Source organism: Platalea leucorodia (genome assembly GCF_965183815.1).
Source record: "Platalea leucorodia genome assembly, chromosome: 8".
NCBI lineage: Eukaryota > Metazoa > Chordata > Aves > Pelecaniformes > Threskiornithidae > Platalea > Platalea leucorodia.
In genome coordinates, this window is record NC_138830.1 from 27,192,336 (window position 1) to 27,213,402 (window position 21,067).

The window sequence follows — 21,067 nt, forward strand, 5'->3', positions numbered from 1 at the left end:
TGCACCTCAGAAATACAGTAATTTTTCTCCCAGTTATTAAGCCTGGAGAAAATGAAGCAGTGACACCACCACGTTTCCAGACTGCAAATGTTTAGCACATATTCCACACCTAACAAGTATCCTAAACCAATTCCACAGTTACTTCTGTGTGACTTTTTTTTGTTCCTCCTTTTGCTTTGTCACTATATATAGTGTGCATATATAAACGCACATACAGCTACACACAAATAAAGTCAGAGAAAGAAGTTTACATATTTTAAAGCCTGAAGGGAAAACTAAATTCCTTTAGCAAGATCTCCAGCATAAACATCAACATCACCCCTAACTCCTTCAGCAGAACAAATTTTTCTGTCCCCCTGTGTAAATGGATTCTATCAAGCTCTCCTAGCTTATAGGTAAGAAAATCCCTGAATGCAAAGTTTTAGCACTATACATAGTAACCCAAGGTATTTCCCATGTGCATGGAGATGAGTTATGATTGCTGTAAGAAAAAATAAGTTTATGATTTTTTTTTTTTTTTTTTTTTTTAGTGAAAGAGGCTGTGAAGATTGTTCAGATGTTTTTAAACTCTGCAAAAGATGCGGGGGAAGGATCCAAAGAATAGAAAATAATGCAAAAAATCCTACCGTGAAGCTGTTGTTGACATTCTTAGTGCTGGATTCTGCCACACTGGCATCTGTCAGATCCACCTCATCAAAAATAATGGACTGGAAAGAAAAAATTCAAAACCCCAATGAATTATTGAATCCAATGTATAAGCAGCAGACCCAAAGGGACATGTCTGTAAGGAAAGGCCCAGCACCAACAACATGAAGGACTTGGAAGTCTAGTTTCATACAGTGGTGCTCGCACTTGCTTGTCTTCAGTCGGTGAACGCAATGACTTTATTTTTACTAAGGGATTATTTAAAAAAAAAATAACTGTAGGCTTTGTTCTTGTGAAAGGAGACAGATTTATATCTAGTTGATTATCAACGTACCAAACAAGATGCATGGCAGCTCTGATTTGATAAATTCTAGCCTTACTCGTCTCCTCCATTTCCTCTTTTCATTCATATTTTCTTCCTTCTTTTTCAGCTTCCATTGATTCAGAGCCCATCCCCTACTAAAATGCACTAAAGGGGAAACAATGTGGAAAAATTGGTATCACAGGTCCACATGATGCTTTACTTAAAAAACAAGGATTTCCAAGTGTAAGGCAAAACACGGGGATCTTCTAATAGCTACAAAACCTGAAAACAGGTGCTTTCAGAGCATGTGCTCTTTACTGAGGGCTGCCTTCTCACAGACACCCATCTGCCTCCAAAAGCTTAACCACTGACTTTCTTCCCTTGGACTGATATGTATTGTCAAGACCTTACCTTAGCAGTTTTTGCATAGTAGAGCGTTCGTCCTCGCAGCTTAAAATATCGTCTCTTCCAGCGCTGGAAGGAGCTGGTCTGTTTCATCAGCATCCCCTCTTTTATGATAGTCTACAAAACAAGGAAGGGAGAGGGGTAAAGCATACATTTTACTTACAGGCATCTTTTATGCTCTCCCACTATATACCCACACGAAAAAAGACTGGAGTTTGAGACTAATAATCTTAGTGCCCTCTGCTGGAAGTGCTTAACAAATTCACTCAACTCATGCGAGCAAACTTAACAAGATTAAACTGTCACAATGCATAACCCACGCTGGGGTGAGGTTTTATCCTTGTCTCCAGTGCTATCACGATACCAAAAAAGATAAATAAATTATGACTGAATGAGCATTTTGAAGTTTAACAATGACTTGGGGAGTGTAACAGTTAAACTCACTGAGGTCAGATTTCAGTCGTGGGTAATTGTGCCTTTCATTTAATTGGCATTTGATTACAAGCACATATGCATCACAGTGTATCTGTGCCTATCTCCAGTTCTGCCTTGTGAAATTATCAGCATCTACCTGGCACAGAGCTGGCAAGCTGCAGGCCCACAAGGTGAAGAGTGAAACTAGAGCGAAGAAGGAGCTACATCCAACTTCAGCATTTGGTATTCTTCAGATAGTCTTGGCCCTGCCTCAGTACTCTCTGGCTGGCTGCCATTTCCCAGGGCTGGAGTGCCAAAACTGTCTACGCAGACTGCCTTTTTTTTTTTTTTCTTTAACTGCTTTATAACTAGATGGACATACCAGCATACACAGTCCCATATGCTCACTCACATACTATGCATACATAGGGGTATGTATTTAATCCACATGCACTTCATTCTACTTCGTCAAATACCTTCACTGAGGACAGATTTTGAATACCAACAGCTACATGAAAATAATCTCAAAAACTGCAGCTTAGCAAGACAAAAGACAGAAAAGTCAGAGCTGAGGGTTCAGCCCCAAATCACTGATTGAAGGTATTGCCTAGGAACTGCAAATGGTGCTAGGTCGTGCCTCAGTACCACGAGAAACCTACTTCTCTCCCCAAACAGCCCCCAAGGAACCCACTTCTTGCTGAGAGAGCCCAATGCGATAAACACACAGTTAAAACATAGGAAACAAATGGTCCGACAATCTTGTAAGACAGGTTATTCTTTATCTTGATGCCAGGAAAATGACACATCTTTAACATACCAGAGGTCTCAGTGTAACTTAGGTTTGTAACAGAGTCAGGTCACTGATGAGTATCAATTAATTCACACACACAGTGTTAAATGTACACTGTCAGGCTACTAGAGAGCACAAAATAAATACTCTTACTGATCCACAGGGTTTAGTTCGTTTTAGAAATCCTTTCCAGGGCACTAAACTTGCTTTTAAAATGCTATATATATTTCTAATGGGGGTCTTTCCTTTTTGGAACAGCTGCAGATTTTAATACTTTCCACACACACTGGCCCTTGCCAAGCTCAAAGTTTCCTCAAAAAGCACTTGGAAAAAAATGCTGACTATAAGAAGAAACATCTGTCTGACAATACATGCTTCTCTCTTGCTAGATTGAGCCATCCTCAAACTGGCCTGAGAGATCATTGGGCCTGGACCACCACGGTGATGCCTCTACTCACAAATCAGCTGGGAAAGAGCGGGCTCCCACATACCCCCAGATCTGAAAGTCAGCTGCCGGACACAGGAGCTACTATATACCTTCCCCCACTGCACTGGGAAAGAGAAAAGGGTGAGAGCTCCCCTATCTCCTCCAAAAGAAACATCATCTACCTTGGACCCTGGGACCTGGCCAACTCCAAGGCTAGTGAACCCCAAACCTCACCATTTCCCAGTGTTCTGTTTCACAAAGCCACCCGCACACTGGCAGAAATACCTGTCAGTGCTTAGGCAAACACCAGCTTCGTGTGTCTGGTTCAACCAGGAATTGCCAAACTCCATGGCATTTCCAGCAGAATGAAAAGAGATAATGAAAATGCATGACCGAAGACTAAGCTTATATCAAAAAATGGCCGTCTCCCACATCAGCTCCCCACAACTCTGAAGTGGTCACTGAAAGACATCTTGGCACCCATTTTCCACAAGTCACAGCAGGGACACAGCAGTAGGAATACACTCTAAGAAGCCATAAGGCATCTGGGAGCGGCTTTAGGGTCCGGAAGTTAAACGCACTATAGCGATACCCAGAAGCAAGATGTTAAACTGACTTAGAGCTGGTGCTACGCAAAGAATCCGAAACTCAGCCATGATCTTAATCTGAAGCTTCAGTGCAACAGAAAACAGAGTTCAAAGACTGACCCAACAGCATCCCTTGCTGAAACAACCCTGAAGGCGAGGCCAGAGCTGAAGGCACTCATCTGGAACCGGGAAAGGTGCACTCAGGCTCCTACTCTGCCACGGGCTTTTTACAAGATCCCAATAAAGCAATTTTCACTCTGCGTAGCTCCACCTCCCATCCGTCAAGTGGAACAAACAGCACTGCCTAACTCTGCAGAGTGCTACTAGAATATATATGTGTGTCTATCTGATGAGTTACTTTAACCTCTAGCACCTGAGTACCAAAGAGAAATGTAAAGCAACAGCATCTACATTACCATGCTGAAGAAATCACACATTTCTGCAGTTCACTTTCTACAGGGAAGAAAATAGGAAAGCGGCAAGAGATCTTCCAGATTAAGACAGAAACATGGAGTGATCTTTTGCATGCCTTGGACAAAACCACATATAATTAAAAAATGAGACAGAGAAAGTAGCTATTGAACTCTGCAAAGCCCTGAACCAAAGTCAGAGAGGAATTAAAAATCCTGGGGAAGACTCCCAGGATGCAAAGCCCAAAGATACCAAGTCAGCCAGGAGTCTGACCAAAAAACAGCAACTTGCAGGAAGAGATTTCAGAGCTCTGTTGCTCTGTTGCTCCACTTATTCACAAATATGCTTAAACTGGGGTCAGCCAGAGCCCCTCACTCCCCAAGCTCAGTCAGCGGCACTCTGGCCACTCAAACTCTTGCCCAGCCCACCAGAGCAGTAACTCACAGCAAAACAACGCCTCTGCTTTCCCTCGGCTCCCACAGCTCCCGCCTGCCATGCTCGGCTCCCGAGTGCCACACATTAGGCGGCTCCCCTCACCTCAGCAGGGCTCACTCACCTCTGCACAAGTCGTGCATTCCTCCATTTCTCTTTTAAACAGAACCCTCCTTTTTTTTTTTTAACTAAAAGGCAACAATCTCAGAGGTCACCTTGCCCCTCCCTAAGTAGCAGTTTATGTCATTTGCCAGCCTCTATCTATAGAAAACCTCACAGCTACATAACTCAGACATGAAAGGCCAGTGAGAAGCGAGCTCTCACATGCACGCACTGCTCAGAGAAAACAAGCCTCTGGTTCAGAGCTGCCCATCTCTGCACGAGAGCGGCTGTTCTATTTATAGGCACACAGCTCAGTAAAGAGTTTGGTGGGTTTGGGCGGAAAGGGCTGGAGATAAGATCAAGATGACTTTATAAAATGATTCAGACATTGCTGCCTTTCTCCTCCTCTATTTTAATTTTACAGCCAAAGGACTTGCTACTTGCAGAGGAATGCAGCTGAACAAAATTAACTGGGGAAAGGACCTGACAGCAAAGTGACATCAAATGAAATAAAAGGGGGGAGCTGAACAGTTATTTCTGCTTACCAGCTTCTCTGTAGCTTTTTTAATTGAAGATCTACTCTGATCAGATTACCAGCCATATAATTCATCAAGAAAAAAGTAAAATTACTTCTCCCGTAACAAAAAAAGAGAGTTCAATCTACTTTTAGTGTCATATGTGGGATCCTATGGGAAAAGCTGAAACATCCGGAGGTTTGATTACATGCATCCTATCGAGGATAAATATAAAAACTGTTTGTGATGGACCTATCCAGACTGCTTTCTATCCAGCTGAGCTTCACTCCAGCATGGTGTCCTGTGGCATGGCACTCCATGGGCAGACAACACTGTGAAAAAATGACGTATCTTCTTGGATCAAGCCTAAAATGATGTGCTACTAGTTTCAAGAGTGACCCCCTTTTATCATACTACAAGACAGTGTAAAAAAGGTTACTGAACAAACTGACAACTTAAAGCAACACTGCACATAGCAGAGAGTCTTAAACGTCTCTGCAAAGAACACGATTAGACAGCTGAAAGGCAGGGCCTAGGAAATTTCTAGCATTTCACTATTTATCTTTGGCCTTGAAGAAAAGCGACTTCCTGCAGAAAAAAATTCAGTTCACGGCGAGCAATACACAACCCTTCCCCCAACTCATCCCCGTTTAAAACTTGACATTTAGGAAGAGAAATAATATGTTCTCAGATTTCTTCTGTCAAAACGGGTGCAGGGTTTAGGCCTAATCCTGAACTGACGAAAGAAAAGTTTTGCCACTGACCTCAATGGGAATGGTTTCAAACAACTCAGGGGACTTAAATTAAGGACTTAAGACAGGGAGAGCCTCGTGCTTCAGTGCTTCCTCTTCACGCAGCCCCACCTCGTAAGAACAAGAAGCCAAACGATTAACAGTAGTCATTCACAAAACCAGCAAGACACGGCCGTATGTTTTGCAGCATTACTTCTCTGAGGTGTCTCTGCATTTAGTAACCCACATCAGGAGATCAGAGAGCCAGCCTACACAGATGAAATGCTTTCTATACTGATAACGTGAATGATTCTAGTAAAAAGTTGAGAACAATCACGTCAGATTTCAGCTGCTTTCAGAGTGCATCCCTTTTTCTCCCGCTCACTACATGAAACACAGGAGTAGCCCATCCTTTCCTGAAGCTTAAGCCTCTTCCCCCATTTGGAAGTAGGGCCCTTGATACAACTAATTTCCTAATCTGGAAAACAAGATCCTATTAGCCAGACTGAAGGCAACTATCAACCATACCCAGCTGTCAGGCTGGCAAGTGTCCTTTGGCACAGGCAGGCTCCAAACTGCGTTCGATATAGACAGAGGAAGAACAATACAACCTATTTTACAGCTGAGATCATGACATATTCTTAGGGGCAGTTATTCAGTGCAGCATATCTGAAACAAGAATTTTGCTCCACTAATATTTATTTCCAATGAAGAAAAAGAACTGTATACAAGGTAAAAGCAAAATCGTTCAAAGCTATCTCAACAGCAGCTAAAGAATCCCAAATACCAAAGTCCTCAACATCTGGATTTCTCTGTTTTCCATGTGTCTTCAGAATGTAAAAACTTCAGGGCACAGATTGCTTTTATTTGTATGTACTATAAAACTTTGAGCAGGGTGCTGAGGCCAAACAACAAATAACTGACTAAAGAAAGCACCAAATGCACAGAGGAAGAGAAAACAAAATGAAAAAGCGTATGTGGAACTGACAGGCTATCTTTACATATGCTTACTAAGGAATTTTACCGGCAGTTGATCCCCAGGGACCAAGGAACCTCATCTAGTCACTGACTTCGGCGGCAAAAAAGATGGGCGTAGATCTGCAGTCACTTGAACATGGCAAGATAGTCTTGCCATGCTAGGGCAAGTACAAATCTGGAGTACTGTACCTTGTTGTGGGTATAACAGTTTTAGTAGCTGGTTCCATAAAAGCTTTTTGTGGTCATAAATAAGGAACTAATAATTATTTAGAAATCAAATGAAATATAGTAAATCTGACAAAGAAACTAGAATAAATCTAACCAACCCCGTAGAATAAGACATGAAAGGTCAAAAGGCTAGGGGTTAACAAGCTAATCCGAGAGCAACATCCTTCCACCAGACAGTGGTCACACCCTGCAAATTAACTCCAGGAAGCTTGGAGGGGAGAAATCTGGATCAGCAAAGCAATTCTAAGTATGGGACACACAGAGAGCTATACAGATCTATAGGGGAGCACAAGGAATTTGCAGGTTGCATAGTCCTGTTTGGGAATTCTACATTAAATGCACTTGGCTCTTACAAAATTGAAAAATGCATTAAGATTTCTTCCACTGGTATGAAAAGGACAAGGCATTATCTGAACTCACTGCAACAAAAGGACTCCAGAAGAGGGAAAAAAGAAAAGAAAAATCAGAGGTCAGCCACAGGAATCAAATGTCAAAATAGAAGCTAGGGCTGTGAGTCACTGATCCAGTAACAGAAGCCAAGCTCTCCACTGATGAAGGGGGTACTGTCTAGGCTTTTAGTGTACCATTTTAATACCATTTTGTTTTAATAACCTATGCTTTATAAACTGGGAAGCACCGATGTCAGCTTACAGCACAGACGTCTATATAACCACATGGGAGAGCCTGCAAAATCTCCCCTAACAACCACCCTCCCAAAACTCCCTCTTTTCTAACCTCCAGCTCTGCTGTGCTAGTTGAACTCCGCGTACCCAGTAAGAGACTAGGGGCGAGCTTGGCCGACAGCTCTCGGTACAGCCTCTCTGCAACTACTAAGATAAGCAGAATTCAGAGCAGCGTGCAGTGATCCGTCAATAGCGTAGCTGAGGTGTCACTGCAACAGGAAATGCAAGCTTATTCTCCGGATCAGCACTGAAAAACAGGAGTTTGTATCAAATAACATACTGACACCAGGCTTGAGTTAGAATCTGCCTTGGCACAGATAAACAAATGTTCAAACACCTCATTCTTAATCAGTTAATGTTGCAGTCAGTAAACAAAGAATAAGTCTAACCAGCTTCTTTTCAATATCATGTTCAGTTGCTACTATTGTGAATGATTCCCTTCTAAAAGGGAAGAGCACTCATAGACCTGAAGTGAACAAATTAACAATGAAAACCAAATTTGAACACACACACACACACACACACACACACAGAAGGGTTGCATGTATATGGGAAAGGAAATACAACATACCAGCATATCATCACGCAGCTCCCTGGTAAAATGAGCTCAGTTAGAGAGCTCCAAGCAAAGTACTTAAAATAGATGAATACTCTGGTCAGCTACTTAGAAGAGAGAATGAAAAACACACCAGTACACTCCGATTCAGGATGAGTTAGTAGCTGGACAACTCCTGGCACGCTAACTGCTTAAGCCCTCAGTATGCTTTCCATAAGCTCCAGGCAGCTTTCCCAAACACATTTATCAAAAGAGGGGAATTGAGCATGAAGCTCAAGTCATCCCAGCAAACTACAACAAAGCTGGAAGATAAGGGCTCAGATCCATCCACAGAGATAACCAAAGCCAAAAAAGCAACAGTTTAAAAGCTACCTGAAAACTCTGGAAGGGAATAAAATTTTAAAGGGCACTAATTAAACATGAACTTTATACATTTAAAGACAAACATGAAAAATATGCTGTTATTTTTTTCTTTTATCTTAAATTACACACACACAACTACATCCCTTCCTTAGGGCATTTTCCCCATACACAAAAAACGTCAAAACACACTACCTGCTGTGAAACCTTCAGCTCCAAGATATGCCTGTCACACAGCTATGCACCAGCACCACAGAATCCCCTGTATTAACTCAGAAGCACAATGCTCTGCTACTGAAACACAGCAATATAACCTTATTGCGAATCACAGTGTTGAACGTGGAACCTTCTAATGCTACAGCCTGTATCACTAGAGCTTAAATAACACTGTTATTCACTCAGAGAGAGACAAGTTATTACCAAAAAGTGCTGTTGCCCATCTAAGCCCACCCGCCCACTTCACCAGCAGGCAGAATGAGCCACGCACTTACCATAGCGGCATGTCAGGGCCATTTGATACAAGAGTATCAGGCTGGGAAGGTGCAATCGGTGGTATTACAAGAATAGCGAACGTAAGGGAAAGCACATCCAGAATACAGCTGCGGATCTCATCCTCGCAATCATAACCACCCCATCCTTCCCATACTGCTAAATGTCATGGAGACTTGGCCAAGTAGGAAGGAAAAGCCAGCAGAAAGTACTGGTACGAGAACTTTAGGACATGGGAAAGTGAAAGTTATACCTTGCGGAGGAAAATTGAATCCTGTGCCCTTGTGTCGAGGAGGCTGAGAGAACGACAGCTTCCTCCCACTGTGCCTGGATTCCCATCAACTCTGCTACTGAATTCTGCAAGGAGCCTTATTTGGTAGTGGCTGGTAGATGTAGGGCCAAATCCTGATCCTTTTACTCCAACTGGGGAGTAATCCGATGGGATTACACTGCTGAGAGCAGAAAGCAGCTTTTGGCCTTCGGCCATTTAATTAATACTTAAGGTATCTTAGAATTTATTTTTATCTCATCTGTAACAATTGTCATTATCAGATTTTCCATATTTATGTATTAAACAACCTATGCTTTTAAGTTTTTTTTTCCTCATCCATTTAACATAGTTTTTAAAGGGTACTCCAAAGTTTTTAATTTGTTTTTCCATTTTCCCTGTTTTAATGTCCTGCAAATACCTTTAACCATGCCAAGACATCTTGATCAGCACCAGTAACAACAAGGAAGATTAGCACAGCCCTGGGAACACCGTTTTGTTAACTTTCAGCTAAACAGAACAGAAGGGGCTGGCATGAGTTCCCAGAATACTGATTTTTAATAAAATCATAGCAATAGATCTACACGTTCTAAAAGAGTGCTCTGACCTGCCTCAGCAGAGAGCAGTTTCAAAAGCAGGCAACCCGCCCTCCCTATTTTATCAGCTGCACTTCTGTCGTTCAAGAACCAGCGAAGGCGGCTGTGCCTCGGGTCGAGACATTACCCTGGCGCTTGCAACACCTGCCTCAGTTCCCAGCCCCCCTGGGGACGCCCTGTGTGATTTCGTGCATTTGATACAAGAAGCATGCATCTCAGTTCCCCGCATGGGAAGTTGAGGTGGTATCACCTTTCCCCACTAGAATATTACATGGCTAAATTTATTAAAACTTGCAAGACTCAAATACAATGTGCTTGATGCAAACGTTATGTAATCAAGACAGCATTTCCTTTTTCAAAAAAAGCAAACCACAACATCAGAATAGGTATCAGATATAAAACTTTCCAACTTAGCAATGAGACTGTGAGGAAATAAAAAGATTTCCTTTAAACCGAAATGGAGTAATCTCATATTAATCAATTACCTAACTCAGCAGTGGTAATCTTTTAGCCAGGCAAGCCACCTTTTTCCTCTCTGGATGAAAGGAGGGCAGCAGGCTTTGGACCTCCTCCTCTAACTGCTTTACTGTCCACGTGTAGCCCAGGGACTGCAGACGGTAAGCGCCATACCTTGCGGAAGCACTGGACTGCTTCTGCGGAGGTGCAGCACTACTGAACCAGGCATACACAATAAGCTCATTGCTTTCCAGAGTGCTTTATATAAAGTGTGCGAGAAGACCCCACGAAAGATGGCAGCTGATGTGGATCACTGCTGCCTCAGCTATTTGTCTGCCTGAAGCTGAACTGTCCCTGGATAATTGTCCCGCAGGGCTGCAGAACCAAACAGAAGCATCTTCTTTCTTTAAGAGACACATAAATTCTTAGTGAAACAAGAAGCAATAACCACTTACTGGGGAAAAAGCAGGGAACAAATGGTTTAAGTGGAGAGTTAAAAATTCCTTTACATAATGGTTTGTGCATTTGAAACCCGAAAAAACATATTCCAAGAAGAAGGTGCTTTTCACTTGGACAGTATTTTGCCCTGAAATTTCCAATGCTGCTGTAACACTATCTAGTGTAAACCTTAAGATTTCAAGGAAAAAGGGAATACAAAAACCTTTCTCTTAAGTATGCAGGTATATCTGCTATTTTAGAGAGAATCACATTGGATTTGTAATTAAAGAAGGTAAAGTTATGCAGTGTCTTACATGGTATACTGGATTTTCTAATCACGTAATCTGGAGATAGACATTTTAGAGTTTTCATTTATAGTTTTAATCTATAATCCAGTACTCCTCCAAAGTAAGATATCAATGATTTTTTTGTAACAACAGGTTTTGGGCAGGGGGAAATATTCTAAATATTTGACTCAGTTTAATTTTAAAAAAGAAAAAAACCCTTTAATACCTATTTTATTTTGTCTCTAATTTTACTTGAGAGAACAATTACTAGCCTAGCAATGTACTTTTTAGCAATGTGGTCTAAGTAAATCCATGTTCTCAAAACATGCAGAAGTTTAATGTTAGCTCTTTAGTTCCTGGAACCTGAACTATAGTTAGAAGGAATGAGAAAAGCTGCAAGTGTGTGTGGTTTTGTGCTTTGTTTTGTTTTTTTTTTTTAAAAAAGGAAGTAACAGCTGTTGCTTTCACATAGCATCCAAAACTCTCCAGCAGCGAGGCAAACTTACAGTACACCAGTGGTAACACAGCGCTGGGAGGCTTCCCAAATTTTGTCAGAACAGAAGAGTCTGAAGAGCACGCAAAACATAACATAGATTGAGTTAAGGGACAGAAACATTCTTACAGCCATGTATCGTGGCCTAAAATCCTACCTTTTCCCTTAGTGCTCAGAGAAGGAACTAGTCTGTTCGTGGTGTTAATCCAAGAAAATTCATGTCCTTAAAACCTGTGTTCAAGATGTTCAGTTTCAATTCAATCACAAGAACTTCTCTTTTGCAACAATTATCTTGCTTTTTAAGTGAAGAGTTCCCAGTTTCTACCTGGACTAAAGCATGAGCCACTACAATTTGTGACATGTGAAGCTCCTAAAATGTCCTCTTTTAGACACCCTGTTAGAAGGCAGCATAGCAAAACCAGACAGACATTTTAGTATGTTTTAGTGGAAGATGCCACAGACAGAATGTGAATTAAGCCATAAATTCTTGAAAATTCCCTCCTCATTTGTTTCATATTTCTTTTACATTATCTCTTTACTGAAATGCATTGCTTCTTATCACAATATTTCTTTCAATACTTGTATCAAACTAATAAACTTCTCCATTTCCTCACTCTAATCTCATCTCATCAAGCCTTAAAACATTTGCCCTCCAGAAATAAAAATAACACTTCTTTACCTACAAAACGGGTATTTTATCTATTAGGCAATACAAGAAGAAACAAAATGAGCTTTCTTCAGTTGCTCACACTGCCTACCGTATGTTTGAGAACTCAGTTTAGTCTGCTCTGGAAACGCGCACAAAAACGAGGAGAAACATTTCGCTTCCTCCTGTTTTTTCTTGCCTGTACGCTTCAGGGTGGCTCCCAGACCTCAAAGCTACTAATCAGAAAGAGAATCACAACCTCCCATAGTGCGAAATTTATCTATACCACAGACTGCTACATAGCACAGAAATCGGAAACTTGCTAGTTCAGATACTGAACAGAGTCTGTCCACCGCAGCGTAAAGCGTGGTATCAGTTAATTTATCCTGCTTTTCATAGTATAAATTAACCTGACGTATCTCTGCTACTTGAGCTAGACAGCTTCCAATGTCCCAGAAAGTTTGGAGAGCTGCTCGCTCTGCTTGCAACTCTGTTGAAATATATACTGCACACTTGTCTTAAAAAGTTCAAGGCAATGATAAATGGTTATAAAAACTAAAATATTACAGAGAAATTGCTCATAAAAGTAAACAGAAGTTAGACTGAATTAGTCTAAACAAGAAGTCCTCCTGATGCCACCCAAGGACGTTGCTGAAATCCTGTCTGGTAAACAAACTGAAATCTCAACATACCAAAGCTGGCATGCTGGAAATCACACCTAACTGATGAATGAAATGAGAAGATGGCCTATTCATCCACTCTGCTGCTTTCTGAGGTTTGTCATGCAACGCTTGCAATGAAAGGTGAAGTGCAAAGGAAGAAGTGCGCTTTACTGTCAGAGCCCATAGAAGGTGCGGCATTTCTCCATGTCACGCCCTCATCTCCCAGGACCACCTTTGATATTACTGTGTCTTCATCCATGCCAGGTGACAACTGAGATGATATTACCACTACGGCTAATTCCAGCTGAGTCCTCAACACTGCTCAGAAGGTGGGAGTGAGGCAGCTGCTGTTGCCTCTCCTCACACACATCATCCTTCTCTCATTTTATTTCATCTCTTTCCTAATCCCATCCGTTCAAAAATACTTTATCTTAGTTGACCAACAGTTTCTCTAGCTGCACCAATGCCAGCCTGAGACCAGGAGAGGGGCTAAAAGCAGTGTACTATGAAGCTTGATGCTGGTACAAGTCTGACAGGTCTTAAAATGGCTGATCAAGCACTCTATGCAGCCCCTACTACTTTGCCAGCTGAGACAACAGCAGTTACACTACCAGCTATACCTGATCATACGAGGTTTTCTTCTTTCCCCAGAATAATAATCATTAAGGGCCGCTAAACATACTTCTCTTATACCTTCTTCTCTTCCTCAAAAATTCTTTCTAGCTAAAAACAAATAAGTACATCAAAACATAGTACTTCACTTTCCAAACACTTAGCTTTCCGTTCCCCCTTCCCCTGCTCTGTATCTTCACAAGGGGCAGATTTTTCAGCTAAACAGATGTTAGCTATGATCTGCCTTCAGACACTGCATGTCAAAGTCACAGTACCTATACATCCAACAATTCTGTTTGCCCCATAGTATTACCACACCAACGTATTTCAGTCGAACGCAGTTAGGCAACCCGTGCGCTCAGAAAAAAGTTCACTTAAGTTTTATGGTCTTCTAAGCAAGCAGCTTTATTTTACAGCGTTTCTTGGGAAAACAGATGACAGGACCAGAGGAAGGAAAACGTACCTTCAAAGTGTTTGTGACTGACAAACAAGTAAATTCAGAGGAACCCCATGGCTACAACAGACTTTGCACTCAAGCTGTGATAACAGTAAGCTTCCATGGTGATTTAACTGTACTTACAGGCATGGTCTTGAGCTAACTACAGCAAAAGATGTGGTTAGAAGAGATTTATATCCTCAGGGCACAGTAAAAGTCTGCCTGCATCTCTTACTGTCACTCTGATGGGCCTGTCCAACAGCTTCTACAGCTCACAGTAGTCTGCTCTCTGTCATTCAATAGACAAATTCAAAATTAGGTCTGCCTTTACAGAGGACTCAAAGTCACATCAGAACTATGATTACTCACAAAGTTGTCTTTGCTCCTTGCCCTCAGGGCAAGGAAAAAGTACGCATGCAGCAGCATGCAGAAAAGATGGCGAAACAAAGACATCAACAAGCAACAGAACAAATCAATCCTTGATATCGTAATACCTGGGTTTACTTGGAAAATCTGACACTGTTTAGGTTGAAGGTCTTCTGCAGATTAACACACAGGAGGCTTAATAGCTGTAGACAATATCTGTTTATAATCCCCCTTCTTAACATGTTTATGTTCGCGTAGTACAAGTTGCTGGTTTAGGCTTTTTCCAGCCATGCTGACGCAGGAAGTGATGTAAAACAGGACAAATGATTAAGTAGGGACATGGGGATGTGTTCTGTTATATTCAAACAAAAGTAAAATCCAGTGCAGCTTTTACCTTAGCATCTCTAACACCCTGCTGTAAGCAAGAGTTCCCACTCTAGTACTGAGAAAGTCAATGTCCTAGCTCGTATCACAAACATCACCACGTAGATTAAAGTCTGACTATGGCATCCTTCCTCCCTCATCACTTGGGTCCCCTGCCACAAGTGGTATTAAGAAATCACAACGTTCATCCAATCTCCAGCAAGACAAATTTCTGAAATTCAACACCCTGTGTGCAGGAAAAGATCTCAAAAGGCTTATTTTTTTCATAGCAAATTAACAGACTAGATCAGGTCACTGGTGCTATGGCACGGCTGAGATATGCTTGACAGACTGAACATCAACACATTTAGAGGGCTTCACTGTTTCCTGTTGTGGCCGAAAGAACCATCTCACTCACACAGCCCAGACCCTTACTGTCTTAAGAAGTGAGTGACAGTGTCAGCAGCACTTAGCAGACGGAGGAAACAGCCCCGCCATGCGTAATGAAGCGAGCACACGGTCCTCGCGTACTTTGTCACGGGGGTTTTTGGAACTGGGACCAATGTAGCAAAATGATGACGAGCAGCAGAATAATGATACGTATGTGTCTGAAAGCAGGGCAAACTAGCCGGCAGAAAAAAGATCCCTATGGATAATGCTTCAGACACCGCATCATGCAGAGACATTTACTCTCCTTCGCTATGAATACAAGATAAGCAACACTGAGCTAGCAGCAACGGCACTGAGCAAGCCTCCTGCATCCACGCAGCAGCAACTGTGCTTGCCCATGCTTCAGAGGCAACAGGAAGGTGATGGCAGAAGAATAACTAACCTGATATTTCTAAGCAGAAACATATCACACAACAATCCAAGAGTTATACAGGACTTTAATGGCTACAAAGAAAAATCATGCAGCTATAGTAAAAATAGTACAGAAGAGGGCAACTCCCTATGGGTGGTTCCTGATCTAAGCCTGAAGGAAATCTTCACATCTTCTCTTACAGCAACAATATAGAGGAACTACAGTTGTAGTTGCCGTTGCAGAATACTGTTACTGCCCCTAATAATGGCATTATTATTCCAGAATGAGTCACAGAGGGGTAAAATCTGACTGGGGCTGATCAGGGAGGGGAAGCAGGGCAGAAAAAGCTGGAACAAAGACTACCCAGCCATAAGATCACTGTTTGACCAGACAGGAGGCTAAACATCACTGTATGGCTACAGAAAGGAAAAACAGCACAGTACAAATGGGGAAAACTGGGATGCAACCATAAAAAGGATGGGAAGATGCTGAGGGAGGCACACACTGACTGTAGGGTGTAACAGTGGGGGCTGCACCTTTCAGAGCACAGAGCTCTGAATATGAGACAATGACTTGTGCCATGTTCAACAGGGCCACAGGAAGGGGGTTTAGGAAAGTGATAATGGGGGATGGCACAATATGACCGGGAGATATGGCTGTGCAGTGGCCCTCAGGGAAGGCATAGGGAGGTGAGGAGGCAGCCTCTGGCAACTCTCATATGGGGAAAAAAGGGGAGATGCAGCTTCAGGGGGTGGGGAGGGACAGGATGCCCTTAGAGCTCAAATAGCAGATAACAGGGGGCAGGAGCTCAAATCTGACTTCCATGACTCCAAGAAAATATTACAGGGGGAGAGTGAGGAATGGAAGAGGTAAGACAGGGTCCTGCTGAGCCTAGGCACGCTGATCACCACTAGGATAGAGAAGCTCCCTGGCAGGTCTGAACCTGGGCACTGGGAAGAAGGTGGTCTAAGCTGGGCTACTGGGGAGGGTGAAATGGGGAGGTTCCTACATGGCTTCAGAGAGGCAGCTTGGGGATGGTACCTGCTGGGTGGTTGGGGGCAATTAGGGGGTCGCTGGCAGACCCTGAAGGGCATTTAGGGGGCAGCTGTTGACAGGCACCTGGGAAACCGTTTGCTATGGGGATCCCCGAAGAGCATTTAGGGGTTTGCAAGTCCACGAAAAGCTGCTGGGGGCGTGTTGTTAGCAGGTCTCCGAGGGGCGGTTTGGGGGTCGCCGGCACGTCCCTGAGGGGCGGGTTGGGGGGGGATCTCCGGCAAGTCCCTCAGGGGCGGCCGGGGACGGGGGGCGCGGAAACCGCCGAGTGCCTGAGAGGCGTTTTGGGGGGGTCGCCGGCAAGTCCCCGGGGGGCGGTTTGGGACGGGGGGGACCGCCGGCAAGTCCCTGGGGCGCGGCTTGTGGGATCGCCGGCAAGTCCCTGCGGAGCGGGGTGTGTGTGAGGTGGTCGCCGGCGGGGGGAGCGGGGGGCGTCGCCGGCAGGTCCCTGAGGAGCAGGGGGTGTGGGGGGGGACTCGCCGGCAGCTCCCTAAGGGGTGGGCTTCAGGCGGTCCCTGGCAGGCCCCCGAGGGAGGTTTGGGGGGGGGTCTCTGGCAACTCTCAGAGGGGCGGGCTGGGGTAGCCGGCGGGCGCTCCCCGCGGCGGCGGTGCAGGCCGTGCCGGGCGGGAGGGGGAGGCGGCGGCGGCGCTGAGGGAGACGCGGAGGCAGAGCCGGCCGCAGCGCTGCCGGAGCCCGAGGCCCTGCCCACGGCCCCGGCCCGCCGCACGCACCTTCTGGCGGATTTGCCCGGACGTAGAGACTTTGCGGATGAGTTTCTGCGGGGAGCCTGGCTCCTGCTCCGGCTCGCTGTCCGACGATTCCTCCGCCGCGGCGCTGGCGGCGGCGACCGCCCCGGCCTGGGGCTGCACGGCGCCCGCCGCCGCCATGCTGCACGGTGCGGGGCGGCGCGGCCGGCGCCCCCTCCCGCCGCGCGCCGCGCTCTGCAGCCGCCCGCCCCGCTACTGCGGCGCCCCCTGGCGGCGGCCTCGCCCCGCGCCCGATGGCGCAGGCCGGAGGGGACCCGCTGGGGCGGGGCGGGGCGGGGCGGGGCGCCTTCCCCGGGCCGGCCCGGGCCACGGCCCCCCTGGCCACCCGCTGCGAACCGACACGAGCCCTCCCGCCCGAGCATCGTTCACACTGGCCCCTGCTCGGTCCAAGCGCCCCCACGGCTGTTTGGGGCCAGAGAAAAGGTGTTCAGCTCAGCCCTCTCTGGTGAGGTGAGCCCAAAAGCTTGAATCTCGGCCCCGATTCTTGTGGTTGTTTCCAGCACTTCAGTTGTTCCACTGGATTTAATAAAATACTGAGATAAATCCTGGGGATCCTCCTCCCTCCTAGGTAAGACCTGTTGTACCAACCTCCTGCACAAAAAGGTACCTCGCGCCTGCTCCATCTTACCTACCGGCTTGCTGCTCCCTCAGCACCAAAGCGGGCTCCTGCTGCCAAACACCACTTCATTTTTCAGTACAGAAACACTCTTGCCTGACTCAGCCTTTCCCCACATCATTCCTCATGGGCTCCGTTTGCATGAGGTAACTCGGCCCTGAAGCACTTGTTTCTCTAATGCCCATTAGCTGCAGCTATGGGACAGGAGGGTGTGTTTCAGCTAGGATTTCGGGGATGTACGAGGGGAAAGCATTTGTCACCACACCAGGCCCGTCAGCAGACAGCTAAAGCACAGAGGCCACATATTTGCTAAAAGCCCTGTTCAAAAGCAGCAGTTTCAGAGATGCTATCGCTACCAGAGCACACCCCTCTCCTGGAGCTGGCAGGCTTTCTATAAATGGACTCCCACCACATCAAAGGCACAGGGTCAGGAAATTGGATCGCTCTCCCCCAGCTGTAAATATGACTAGCAGGCTACAGGTCTGACTTGGTGGAAGATCAGCATAACATCAGAACCAGAAGAAAGGAAAGATAAAAGGCAAACAGTTCCAGCTAGAGACCTCTTTTCTGCTGACAGAGGTCAGCATCTGCTGACTGAAGGGCAGCAGAATGGGAGCTGAAGGAACCAGCAGAAAGTGCTCACTCTCTGAGCAAATGAGCAAGCATCCAACATGGGCTAAACAAATGGTCAATGTCTGAAGGTGTTTTCCTAAGCCCAGGCAAAAGAACAGATTTAATAACCATTTTGACTCCTCCTCATTGCACAGCACAGTACACCGTGATTTTGTTACACAGCTTACAAAAGTCATCACCGCAGATGAATTTGACGCAGTGACAGAGGCACCTCACAAGGTTGACATAGAACAAAAAAAGAAAAAAAAAAAAAGCAATCAGGCCTCTAAGTTTGCTAGTCCCATACTTACAGGTCCAGTAGCCAGGAACACTGAGGGAAACATCTCTGTGGAGGAAGCCACACTTGAAGCAAGACTGGAAGACTGTCCCATCCCCATTCCCCCCGCTTAGCCTCTTTAAAGGATTTCCTGAATACCACCTCTCCGAGACCAGCATATTTGCTACCAGCAATTTGCTCAACCTTACTGTATATGTTCTTCTCGAGCCATCAAAAAATTAATAATGAGAATACCAGGGCAATCAATAGACAAGCCTTCCCAGAAATCCAGGTGCAAATGCCTAATCCTCCCCCAAACCCAAAGTTGAAATCACACAGAAATCATACTGACCACAAACACCTGAAAACAGCCACAGGGTTTCTTTAGTAGCAAAACACACAATGCTTAGAAAGAGCAAAGCAAGCATACTGCCTCTTGCAATTTCACCTAAGGTGGGACAGCTGTGACTAATGGAGCCAAACACACTGACAGGTGGTATTAGGTGAGAGCACTGATGGAACTGTGGAATCAGCTGTGCTCTTAATTCACTGCTTTCAGCATCTTAAGACCAGTTTATAGAAGCAAAACAGAAGGTGGCTTTACTTTTAACCCAATCTGGTTAAAAGTAAGTGTTAGAGGCCACATATAAAGTTGTTTGGTTAAAGCCTTTGGACCATCTGTAAAAGTAGGGCTTGTAACCATGATGATGTCAATAAGAAGAAACAAACAAACAAACAAACAAGCCTCTGCTCAAAAAATGAGGCCCGTATATAGAATGATCCTGCAGAAATGCCAGAGCACAGCCCACGCTTTTCTCCAAAGCAGGCTGCCTTGGCTTGTTACAGTTAATCAATAGTAAGCTAAGCCAGAGAGTGGGCAAGCTCTGTTTGCGCACCCTCTGCAGTCCGAAGCAGGATGGAAGTGCAACACGCTTACGGCAGGTTTTCATCGGGAGGCCCACGCCTGCTGGGAGGAAACGAACATCTCAAAAACATATCCCTCATTTTCTTCTCTGTTAAAAGCACATCATTGTTAACTAAGATATAAGTGGGAAGCTCTTCATTCCATGTTCCGGTGCATAGAGTGGGAAACGCAAGTTTATATTAATAGATGTAGGCCCTGCATTCAGACTTTCCAGGAGAATTTAAACCAGAGACATTGACAAGCAGATTTAGAGCAAAAACAAGGAAAAGAAAACACCAGTCATTTTACATGCAAAATGTAATCAGCTGATGCAACTCACTTCAGCCAAAATGTAAGTGAGATTCAGAAAAGGATTAGACATTTACATGGATAATGCGAATATCCAGATTAACAAGAGAGAACAAAGTTTGCAGAATACAATCTCATTTCTTAGAACATAAACCAACCTCTGGCAGATGGATGTTGGAAAAGGCTCCTCAGGGCAGGCTGCCCCCTAATTTCCTCCTTAATTTTACTGCACCCTCTTTTGAAGCACTGTTGCATACAGGAAACTAGATTAAATATAGGATCAGTCTGGACTAGCAGTTCTCTGTTTGGGGTTGTATATAGGGAGCTTTGTTAAGGAATTCATGGACAGTGCACATTTCTCTCATCTTTAATAACATGATTGTTAAGAATATTGCTAGAAAGCTAACATTGTATCTCGGCATTATAGCCGCTGTGGAAGATGACTTGCAGGACATTTAATGGTACAGAAAGTGGATGTAAGCTACATAGGGAGACAGTGCATGCACTGAGAATACTCACTAGATGAATTCGGTAAAGCATAAATGCAAAAGCAACCAAAAGGAAATAAAACCAGTTTTGTACAGTCCGCTGAGAAACTTCAATGAATCACCAAAGGCTGCAAGCCAGCCTTTCAGACTAGGACTTGGTTCACTGGCATTTCAAAGTCAGAGACTCTTTGACACTGAGTAAGTCTAGGCAGGCTGCACAAGCCATCATTTAAGCTCTCATCAGTGGTGAAAGCAACCAACCTTTTTATTAGATATAGCCCTGAAAGCAGAAGTCATGGCATGGCAGCCTTCCTGTCCTCCTCTGGTAGCTCGAGTAAGCATCAGGTTTTGAGTTTGCTACATTCTTCTAGAGCTGAAACTTTTAATAAGCAATAGAGATTCATGATTTTATGTCCACTTATCTCAGGGCTGATCCCTGGAAAACCATACATGCACTGAGAACATGCAGTTTACTAGAAACTTAGGTCCTAAATTTCTAACTGATGCCAGACTACATAGCTTCTCTGGCAGCTTGTTCTTTAGTCACTCATCAGTTGA

At 44.5% G+C, this 21,067-nt stretch overlaps 1 protein-coding gene across 4 annotated transcripts in view; it reads right to left on the reverse strand.

The window, feature by feature from the left end:
- Window positions 1–17,423, reverse strand: part of DGKD (diacylglycerol kinase delta) — a gene marked incomplete at its 5' end in the record, with an annotated part of 65,884 nt that extends 48,461 nt beyond the window's left edge. The window contains 3 exons of one of the 4 annotated variants that reach the window (XM_082320361.1): window positions 627–707; window positions 1,361–1,471; window positions 4,540–4,662. In XM_082320361.1, coding sequence (XP_082176487.1) covers window positions 627–707; window positions 1,361–1,471; window positions 4,540–4,566 — 219 coding nt within the window. Of the gene's footprint in view, window positions 1–626; window positions 708–1,360; window positions 1,472–4,539; window positions 4,663–9,059; window positions 9,196–17,267 lie in introns of those variants that run through there. The other 3 variants (XM_082320358.1, XM_082320360.1, XM_082320359.1) reach the window with 3 other exon arrangements.
- Between the last annotated feature and the right edge of the window lie 3,644 nt (window positions 17,424–21,067).